Genomic DNA, 11422 nt, shown 5'->3' with positions numbered 1-11422 from the left:
CCTAAATAATAACACGTCAGCACTAGACTGTGATCAGACACTGAGCAGTGATGTGTAGCAGCTAACATGTTTTGTGTGTCCTCTAATGAGGAGCTAATGCACTCTGGAAATGTACACCAATAAAATGCACCACTAAGACAGGTGTACCTAATGAAGTGGGCAGTGTGTGTCTAGGTGAAGGGGAGGTGTTGGTACTAAAGTGGGTGGTAAGTGATGTTTATAAACTAGGCTGATATACACTACACTACACTACTCACACACACACACACACACACACACACACACACACACACACACACACACACATACACACACACAGTTGGCCTTTCCACACATATATAACACAAAGATTCTGTTTAATAGTTATTGGAATGGAATGTCAAAATTATGGTCTGCCATCTGCCATTTTCCTCACAGATAAAATGGTTTGTAAAGTTTTGTTGTTGTTTCTGAATAATTCCCCCATGATTTCCCAGACGCTGGGCCAGCCTACAACGTGAGTCATTCTTTGTTTCTTTACAACCATGACATACAGGAATCATATGCAGTGCCATATTTTTGCTCTTTTTTGTGATACTATTATGATAGTAGATTGGTGAAACCTTTTGCCTTTTAAAGAATACAAAAGTAATCAAGGCCAAGAGTGTCTTCATACCTTCCATTAGATCCCCCCCCCCCCCCCCCCATTCATATGTCTTTTCAAAACCCCTCACTTAGCACTTTATTTACACATGTTACATTGCAACAAAACAGTCCTTCTGGTGAATAAGCTAGTGAAATAATCAGATTCCATTCAAATCTTTGATGGACGATTACAAACAGAAGTGTCACTCTGCCTTTTTTTCATCATCCATCTTAGTGGTAGCTGTCAGAATATAAAGACAGCTGAGCTAAGCATAAGTATTCTTTAAAAAAAAAACAAAAAAACGCCTCCATTAGCCTAGCGCTGGTGACTCCCAAAATATGTGATGGTTTGCCCCAGTGTAGTTGCGGACGTAATAGTGTAATAAGAAGCATGTGGTCCAGGAGCAGTCTGAATCACTCGTTGGCAGTGCTGTATTATTAGACACACTTGTTTGAACGATGACTCGGGTGAGGGTCAGATCATGTGCTCATGAGCACAGTCCAGTTATCACGTGTAACAATGACCATTTTCTAAGAAACCCAAAACAAAATGCAAGCTTAATCCAATATTGCTTCCACCTTATTATGGTGGCAAATAGTACCAAAAAACTCTTATAAAGAACATACAGGCTGTAGTCTAGTTTTAAACCTAACTGTGGATTAGGGTTATTTCTCATTACATAAAACATTCTCAGAATGTGCCATGTGTCGATCATTTCCGCTTTTGTTGGTGTAGTGTAACCGATGACTGCACGTTGAAGTTTTAAAGAAGCCCGTTTGACAACTGTGACATCTAATATGATGATTGTCCTTTTGGTCTGTTACTTTAAAGTAGTTTCAGTTATATTCAGTTATTAACATATTAATGCAGTGTGCTAATATAACATACAGAGATGCTGTCTCTGCATTACTTCTCATTACTTCTCATCACTTCTCATGACTTCTCATCACTTCTTCATTTCTTTTACCGTTCAAGTGTGCGTTTGATGTGTAATACATGAGCAGAAGTGTATCACAGATTAGCACACAGTGGTAGACAGTAGGAGACTGAAGACAAGATGATAAAAGGTGCCAGGATATAAAGGAACTGCTGGTCAAGAGGATTTGACCCTTGACCGCTGACCTATTTAGGGGATCGGTTTTCTCTTAATACTTAATACCAGTTTCCTTTACCAACACAAGGTATTTTTACCCTCTGACATTATAAATGCTGTGATTCTCAGAAAACGTTTCAGCAAACATCCATATGCCCAAAAGTCTGGTTTGTCTTTTATTTTTTACACAATTCGTAAATTCAGCCCACAGTCATGGAGCTGATTTAAGAAGTCTTGCCTTATGACAGACCACTTCCTCAGAGCTTTGAACATGCACATCGTTTCTGTTCAGAAAGAATAAGTGAATGTAGCTGACTTGGTTGTCTGTAGTGCGGGGGCGGAGACTGTTTTTAATGTTGCATGTGATACACATGCACAGACGAGGGACCGTGCGACGCTGCTACCTTCAGCTCGGGGATCGACAATCTGGGTATGTTTTACCTCTGAAGCACTGTTTAATACTGTTCGGTTTTATATATGATATCATAACTGAGATCAGCCATCAGCAGGGGCAAGGCTGAAAACTTTACCTTTCCAAAGTATTGGGACAGATTTCTGTCAGAAAATTCTGTGAGAAAACTCTTCAGTATCCTGTCAGAGTTGTTCTAAACATGGCACCGTGTTGATTTATTTTGATTACATTTCATAGTCCTCAAGTTCTTTGAAATGGCCATAAATCGGGGTCTGTAGGACGTGTCACTTCCTCTCTACACTGTATGGTGTCCTCTGGTTATCATATGACAAACAATGGTTGCTATCTGCTTTTGGTGTTGTTGGGACTACTGACATTCTCTCTCTGTCTTTTAGACTTGTTGAGGCCTCATAAGAGGGTTAGAAAGCTGGAATATGCAAAGCGTCAAGTGTGTTGTGGTCGGGGACGGCGCTGTAGGAAAGACCTGCCTTCTGATCTCCTACACCACAAACGCCTTCCCTAAAGAATACGTCCCTACGGTATTTGACAACTACAGCTCCCAGACCACAGTGGACAGCAAACCCATCAACCTTAACCTATGGGACACCGCGGGTCAGGAGGCATACGATCGCCTGCGTACCATCTCCTACCCGCAAACCAACGTCTTCATCATCTGCTTCTCCATATCCAGTCCAACGTCGTACGAGAACGTCAAGCTCAAGTGGCATCCCGAGGTGTCGCAGCACTGCCCCAATGTGCCCGTCCTCTTGGTGGGGACCAAAAAGGACCAGAGAAAAGATCCGGACGTTTTGAAGAAACTGAAGGAGCAGAACCAGGTTCCGGTCACCCAGCAACAGGGCGAGACCATGGCTCGACAAATCAGAGCCGTCAAGTACCTCGAGTGCTCGGCTCTCAACCAGGACGGAGTGTCGGACATATTCGTGGAGGCAGTCCGGGCCTTCCTGAACCCTAGACCCATGGCACCGAAAAAAACATGTGAACTTTTATGATGTTTGTTATTATGATGTTTCATGTTTTATTTATTTTCCTAGAAGTGTTCTAATCCTTTTTGTTGCTCTATTTCTCTGAATATACTATATGTCAGTATAAAATGGCAGTAACTGAAGTTTAATCTGCTCAGAATGGGAATTAAAGCATATGAAACCTTTAAACTTTTTAACAAAAGGTCAGTATAAGAAACCCAAAACAAGGTCATGTTCAATATCAAGTTCAATATAATTATTATTATTTCACTGGTTGAACCTTTTACCCAAATCTCTGTAACAGATGGCATGAGAATTCAAAGTTCTAAATTCTGACTTCTAAATGCTCAGATTTTCAAGCGATAATAATTAAAAAACTACTGATGGCCCTGGCTGCTTTATTACTGGCACTTCACTGCTGTACCACACCTTTGCATGTAGAATAAATATGAAAAAGGAAATTGCTTGTGGCTTCTCTATATAGGAAATGCATAAGCTGGTTTCCTTACCAAAGTCGGTCATGGTGAAGCAAGTGCGTTTGAAAACAGAGTGAGCGGTCTGTGCAAGGAGGCGTTCAACATTCACAGCCTGAAAGCAAAATGAGTGTAAGAACACACATATATGCACTTTACTGAGAGTTTTGAACTGTATTTTGGGATTCTGAAGGATTGCTGGCATGGGAGTGTTTTGTGTATCAACATTCAGCCTTTCTGCAGCATGCAGCATTCTGCAGTGTTTTAACAGAACACACTCTCTCCTCAGCCCCACGGCAGCAGTGCACTCTGTGGCTATTATGAGCCTTTGGGAATAATGCTGAAGTTGATTTACATGTTACTCTGGAATCCCTGATGCATTCCTTTGTTAAATGACAGAGGTCTGGAGAAGATAACCTAAAAAACATTCAGTCGTTAATAATAGTTTTAAATGAACTCCCTTGTTTGTAAATGACACTGTACAAATTCACAGCAGATGCATGCATGGTTATGCAATACTTTTTACTCACTACTGCTTCATTGCACAACAATGAAAAAACTGTTTTGTTTTTTTAATAATGGAAGTTACAATGGATCATACTTTGACATACTGGTCCATTCACAAGATGTATACATTCAACGCCTTTCTAAAGCACATATAGATATTCTAACACATATAGATATTCTAACACATATGTGATATAGGTATGGCTTCAAGGAACACACAGTGAACATAATGAAGAAGATATATAGACATTAGCACGCAGTGTTTTGTTGGGAGGGCGTGTAGGTTCTGGTAATATGTTACGTTGATTAGCCTTCGAGTCCCAGCAGCAGGACCAGAGCTGGACTTTCGATGCGTCCCCATCGAGGCCAAAACTGCCTGCTGTTCGGGGTCTTTCTCTTCTCTCTTCTACTGATATTCTAGCATTAGTTAGTTAGCACATCTGTCACGCTTTCTAGCTGTGTCTTCACATGCATAATCTCAGGTCAGAGGTCAAGGGCGTTATTGAAGATTGTGTGTTTTAGCACCTCTTATGTGATGTTGCAGCACCAATATCTCCTCATTCTTAGCACTCAACCATCTTAATGACATGGCCTCATTGCCACGACCCAGACTTCTTCATTTTATCATCTTGTTGCTAGCGCCCACCCGTCTTATACCCTTTATAGTAATTCCACCCCTCATTGCCAATAAATCGATAAATAAACAAGTAGATCATAGAATAGCGATGTTCTGTTGTTTTTTTTTTTTTTTTGGGGGGGGGGGGGGGGGGGTGTTAATGCTCTCAGCCTCACCACTACCGGTGCTACTGTGAATATAAAAGCAATAAACATCTTCTGAGATTGAAATATTTCATACCGCAAACCCTAAATCATAATAGCTGATGTAGTCTACATTACTAATATTCTACATTGCAACAATATTGTTGCAGCGTAATCATTTATTATAGTGTGATATACTGAACAAATATGTGCTGACACACTCATAAACAGACCAGAGTGCAGAGTATGTGCACACTTATAGACTGTTATTTACTATTTTACACATGAATTAACAACATACTGTTACTGTAGTGTTGTGAGGTATGTCACACATTTTATACTCAAGTATCTTTATTAACTGAAGAAATTTACAGTGTTGTTAAAAAAAATTATGTACTTAAGGAAATGTATATATGCTTCCACCTAGTGGTTACAATTTGCAAGTACATTAGATGCATGAAAAAAGTGAATCCAGCCGACAAATGATGTACCAAAAATAACCAAAAGATGAACACGAACTTTTTATTTGACCAACTATGAACCCTAGCTCATGTTTAGCATGGTGATAAGACTAGAATTTATTTTAGTTTCTTGTTCTTTTGAGCTGTAAGTGCGATCCATTGTCTTAATGAGTTGCCCACATAATCGTGAGATCTGGAAGAATGAAAATTAGAAGCCACAGTACAAAAGTCACATTTAAGACAAAAACTACGTTGCTAAATAATATTTCAGAATTGGCCACTGTAGCCTGTTACTGTAAGTCCTAATTAACGATGATCTTGTAGGTCCAATCTTTTTGTAAAGATTTACAAGTAATTACAAAACATTTATTTAGATTGTTCAAATTCTCTAACTAGCAAATTTATACATTCCTACAATCTGGTGTAAAAACAACAATCAGAAAAAGATACTACCCTTTGACCAATATTACCATAGTAATAACCTTTTTGATATTTTATATCAGGGATCATTACAGATGTGTTGTTTTTAAGTATTTGCACAAGTTTTAAATGTAGCTCAGTTGGGTGCAGTGAGGACAGTTTTATAAATATTTGGACATAACATGTAGGACCTTAAGAAAACAGGCTGAGTCCATTTTTGTACCTATTTCCTGATATTTGACCACTCTGGCGTTTTTATCTTGGAATTACGCCATGGAAAACACATCAGACTTGTCATTTCCTCAGCCTGTACTGGAAGAGATCATCGGTAGCGCTGATGGGCAGTTCCTCCTCCTCCCGACACTTCCTGCAAATCACAGCCACGTGCAACGATTCGTTTGCCCAATTATGTTTGGTTGTTCTCCAGAAAACCACGTCTGGCCGCGTCTTTTGATGGCACATGTACCTTTTTCTGGATCTCAAGTGGGTTTTGAGTCCCTCTCTGCGGCTCTTATAGACTGAGCCGCCTGACGTGCATTTATCATGCATGCCATGACTTAATACAATCTTGCGCTTCGGGGATTAACTTGTAAACGTCTAGTTATTGCAGTTCTGCTGAGCAACAACACACCATGTATAAGTTTCATCCATTAAGACATATTGGACTTGGTGATTTTTAAACAGACACTGAGTCTCTGCTGTCCAGACAGCATGTCTGGGCTACAGATCATTTCCATAACAAAGTGCATTTTAATGGGATCAGGGCCAGTATTGCTGCAAGCTTTCAGAGCAGTGAACACACATCAACTGGCAACATTAACCATCACAACAACGTCTCCTTCTGTTCAAGACTTTCCACCCAGGCCTCCACGGCGACGCTCTCTTTCAGATGATATGACACAACCCAATTCATCACACGCAAATATACTCATGTGTTGCTCAATGACGTTATGAGTGACTACACCAGCACACTGCAGCCCGCGAACAACACGGACAACATCTTTAATGTCACACTACAGATAACGCCCTCCCAGATATTCTACATGGCTGTAATGCTTCAGACAAGGATCTGGCATATTACAAAAACACAAAGTCAGATTATATCCCCTGTAAGTGGTCTGATTATGACTTTCCACTAGTACTTGACATTCCTCTCTGTAGTTAATTATTAGCATTTTGCTAAGCCAGGGGGCAGGAGGAACTGAGTTGGACTTTATCAAGGTGTCCTGGTTTGCCCCAAGTCTCCCTCAGCATGTGCTTGTGTTTGTTTTGGCTGGTTTCTGTCTCCACCTTCTCTCCCCCTCCACCCACATTTCTGTCTCCAGGTTTTTACCACCTGAACGATTATTTCCTGTGTGTAAGTGTTAATTACCTGTGTACATTTACTAGGAATGATTCATCATAACTCGTGACTGCTTCATGTGCTTTGTTCCCAGTTACTAGTTTTCTACCAATCTTCGTCTTTTTTTATTGTGCTTACTGGATTCATATGAAGACAAACATAGCTCACTTACACTTCTTCTATATCCAGCTTTGTGAATATGGGCAGATCAACTGGACTGTGATGGCTACAGGACTATATTAGGCTATTAATTTTACAGATGGTCATCTCACATTGTGTAAGGTGGGGGGAGGACCTCTAAATGTATGTATGATGGTATTTAATCAGTAAGACAGTTTGTAATTTACATGTATTTGAGCTCCAATGCAAGCAGTAAAACTCAGCATATCCTGATTCCTGTCAGGTGACATCAGAATGTAAACATTGCTGTGGACCAGTATCTGCAGACAACACCTACCCTACACCTCTACAGCACTAATACTGTGTGGACCCTACACCTCTACTACACTAATACTATTGCATGGGCCCTGAATGTATGTCTACTTAACTTAAATCTTTCAATTTGTAAAAGTGATCCAGTAACACAGAGTAAACACCAAGTTAGTGCTACTAAACACTTTAACCACTGTTAGTGTTACTTGCAATTAACACTGTGACCTACTGATACAATCATTGGAAGTATCAAGTAACCAATCAACTTCATATTTCACACTTCTCTACACCTTTCTGATATTTCATTCTAGTTTACCATATTACATGCTGCTGCAAAGTACTATTGACTAGCTACTGCACCATCAATCATCCATTAGTTTCTCATAATACTTTATTTTGCTTATAGCACAGATAGTCCATCTATCAGATATTGCAATTGATATTATAAACTTGTTTTATTAGAACAATTATTAACAATCCATCACATGCCTGTGATGAAAAAAAATTTTTTTTTACAAAGATCATAATTTTATCTTCCATTTTTGACTCCAGTGAGCACAATATCTCCGACACAAGTGTTTTATGGCTGACGGAACAAATTGTTTTTAATTATGAGGCTGTTGAGCTGTCAGTGTTGACTGTCTGTGGAAGTTCCTCTGAAGCAGAAGTCGTAACAGCCGTGTCTGTTAACATGTCAGCCAATTTCATATCCAAAACAGGATCGCGCGTCTTTGCTGCCACCTGGTGGTCAAACGAAAGACATGACAAGGTGAAACAAGGACGCATTACACATTAATATTGTAGGCAAAAAATAGCTGCAACTCTTCACAGACTTTGTGCGTCGAGAGCAGGCGGTGAACTCACAGCGGGACGACCTTTCCTCCGGAGCACCACGCCCTCGGCGAGGAGCGCCCTCCCCGTTTGCTCCAACAGCAGGTCTGCGTCCACGTCGCCCCTGCTCGCCAACCTGCTGTACATCTCCACAAACCTGCGTCAAAGACACCCAGCAGTCATGTTCTGGTGCTGGTAACTCCTCGGAGTACGAAGAAGTCAAGCGTCTGCCCCACTCCCGACCAGGGGAAGGGGGTTGTTAAACATAACCCTCAGGCCATGACTGAGGTGCCCTTGAGCAAGGCACCTAACCCCAACTGCTCCCTGGGCACCGAGCTAGGGCTGCCCACCGCTCTGTGCACCACAGCCCCCTAGTAATCACTAGTGTGTGTGTGTTCTGACTGCAGAGGTGGGTAAATGCGGAGGACAAATTTCGATTTGGGGTGAAAATCACAATTGACAAAATGTGGCGACTTAACTTACAGATCTAACTGCAGAACAATAGGCTACCATCTCAAATTTCATTGAGACGACAGGCCCCATCAAGGAAGTGACTGTTGAGATGACCAAGGCAGAGACGTCTGTCTCCTGCATCATCTCATAGGGCTCAAGATGCTGCTTTAGGTGGGGGGTTCCCACTACTAAGGGGAACAGATGTTTGGAGACCAAAGGTTTGGTGCTGGGTCCTCTGCTGGGTCCTCGATGAAAGGACCATGTCCACACAGGAGCCCCTTACATGACAGAAGGGCTGGTGCACCTTTACGCACCACTGGTACCCACATATCTTCCACCTTTTTCCCCTTTTGTTAGTGAAGTTGATATAATTTATGAGAAGATGACAAACAGGCTCAGGGGACAAAAGGCAAAGAAATATTGTTTGTTGCATTAAAACCTACAGACTGTGATGTGGGTGGCGCCATTTATGAGATGATGAGGAAAACGTTCTTTCAGCCGTAATTTGCTGCTCTTAACTCAAGAGGTTGTGCTCTAAGCCAACACTGTGTAATTTACAAGTGTTTATTCTCCCTCAGAAATGCTGTTAAAAACTGCTCTAAAACTTTGAACTTTTATTACAGTTGGGTATCACTTAGAGACATTTATTTAAAATATTTAGAATGCAGATCTAATGTATTAAATGCACATTTCTTTATTTAAAATATGTAGAACGGAGATCTAATGTATTAAATGCATCATACCTCTGGCATGTCGACACAAATTTGCTATTTGTGAGATCAAACGCTTTCGGGCCGCTTCCGTACAGCTCAAAGAATTTTCTAAAAAATCAAGACCAAAGCAAGAGTTCAATTTTGACTCATAACTTGTTCCTAAAAGCTTGTCATTTCATACATTTCCAAGTAATGCGACACATGTGTGTGTGTGTGTGTGTGTGTGTGTGAGTACCAAGCAGACGTTTCCTGTAACTCTTACGCTCGTATCTGGTCTTCCTCGTAGAGGATGTCGGGCACCGGGTCCTTGGTGTGTCGCCGCCCAGTCCTTACTGGTTTAACGTAGAGTGGTTCTCTACTGGGAGGGAACGCGGCGTACACGTCAAACCACAGCGGCTTTTCCGTCTGCTTGATGACTCCGGCACGCATCAGATCACGAACTCTTGGGGATGACAGAAGGAGAGGGAGGGAGCGAGAGGGAGAGAGGGAGAGGGAAGGAACACAGGAGGTAGAGAGGGAGGACAAGAGAGGAAGAGAGAGAGAGGGAAGACAGGAGAGGGAGGGAGGGAAGGAAGGAAGGAGAGAGGACAGGTGAGGGAGGGAGGGAGGACAGGAGAAGGAGAGAGTGAGGACAGGAGAGGGAGGGAGAGAGGGAGGGAGGACAGGAGAAGGAGGGAGGACATCGCAATGATGTTAGACTGTAAACAAGCACCCAGGCAGAAGTGTCTCTGGTTGTCTAGCTGGTTAGCTTCACGGCTAACAGCTAATGCTACCTGCTAACTGCCTAGCTGAGGTCATAACAAACAGCTACCAACCGGGTAAACACGGTGCCATATTTCTGAAGCCGACTGCCAGCCATCGCGCTCCCGAATGATCACAACTTCTGCTCTTTGGTTTAAATTCTTCCAGCGCGCATCTGGAGAAATGAGACTGTACATGTAGAGCAGGGTCACGAAAACCAGCCAAACACTTCCTGTGGAACTACGACACTTCCTGTGGAACTACGGCAGCTCCTTGGGACCAGACTTTTTGTATTGTAGCGCTTTCATGTGTGAATTCTTGAAAATGCTTTATTTATTTATTCTGTAGGCTTTTTAGCGCTAAGCAAGCTAATTTGCCAATATGACCAATAAATTTTTTTCAATACACTGTAGTGGACACCGTGCATTAACGGGTAAATTTTTTTCACAATAAATTTCACAATAAATAGTACATAGCCTAATAGTTATTGTATATAGTTATCTTTATTTCCGTTTACAGTAGCAAATCCATCATAGAAAATGATGATGATTTCTCTTAATTTCTGTGATCACGCACGCAAATGCATTCACACACACACACACAAACACACACGTGTGTATACACGTGTGCACACAAACTCACAATCAATGTCCTCACATGGGAATACACTGCACGAAAACACCCACATAAAGACACACTTTGACTGTATCAAAGTGAATATACTGCAATATAACATAAATACTACAATATACTTATATATTCACAGATCATTTTGTTTTGCTAAATATTTAGCTAATAAATATATAATAATATTTATCACCTAATTATATTTTACCTATATGTCATTGTTACATGACATCCACTACAGTGGACGATTACATTTTCAGACATAACATTAAAACTTTGATGAAAGAATTCCTTACAGTATGGTTTATGATAAAATATTTTCATACATGTATATTTGTTGTAGAAGAAAAGTTTTACATAGATTTTTTATGTAATATTTCAGGCTAACAAATATTTTTTAAGACAATTATTATTCCGCATTATTACAGTAAAGTTTTGGCAGTCATGGTCTGGTGGTAAGGAACTGGTCTTGTTACCAGAGGGACGTGAGTGCCTTGAGCAAGGCACCAAACCCCCACTGCTCCCTGGGTGCTGAGCTAGGGCTGCCCAC

At 41.1% G+C, this 11422-nt stretch overlaps 2 protein-coding genes across 3 annotated transcripts; one reads left to right on the top strand and one right to left on the bottom strand.

Moving 5' to 3' along the window:
- Nucleotides 1-246: 246 nt before the first annotated feature.
- On the top strand, nucleotides 247-3564 carry LOC143501238 (rho-related GTP-binding protein RhoG-like). Of its 2 annotated transcripts, none has more exons than XM_076994829.1 (2): nucleotides 247-496; nucleotides 2526-3564. In XM_076994829.1, the coding sequence occupies exon 2, from the start codon at nucleotides 2565-2567 to the stop codon at nucleotides 3138-3140; it is 576 nt and encodes a 191-aa protein (XP_076850944.1). In that variant the 5' UTR covers nucleotides 247-496; nucleotides 2526-2564; the 3' UTR covers nucleotides 3141-3564. The 2 variants fall into 2 exon arrangements, with proteins under 2 accessions (XP_076850944.1, XP_076850943.1); XM_076994828.1 differs by lacking the exon at nucleotides 247-496 and adding an exon at nucleotides 706-2148.
- A 4379-nt stretch (nucleotides 3565-7943) lies between these two features.
- On the bottom strand, nucleotides 7944-10497 carry mrps23 (mitochondrial ribosomal protein S23). Its single transcript, XM_076994839.1, has 5 exons — nucleotides 10320-10497; nucleotides 9767-9946; nucleotides 9535-9612; nucleotides 8372-8495; nucleotides 7944-8248 (listed from the first exon to the last, which is right to left on the bottom strand). The coding sequence occupies exons 1-5, from the start codon at nucleotides 10361-10363 to the stop codon at nucleotides 8117-8119; spliced, it is 558 nt and encodes a 185-aa protein (XP_076850954.1). The 5' UTR covers nucleotides 10364-10497; the 3' UTR covers nucleotides 7944-8116.
- Nucleotides 10498-11422: the final 925 nt, after the last annotated feature.

Source organism: Brachyhypopomus gauderio, unplaced genomic scaffold (assembly GCF_052324685.1).
Source record: "Brachyhypopomus gauderio isolate BG-103 unplaced genomic scaffold, BGAUD_0.2 sc164, whole genome shotgun sequence".
Lineage (NCBI taxonomy): Eukaryota > Metazoa > Chordata > Actinopteri > Gymnotiformes > Hypopomidae > Brachyhypopomus > Brachyhypopomus gauderio.
Note: the sequence above shows the minus strand (reverse complement) of the source record. Positions and strands in the feature narration are given on the sequence as shown.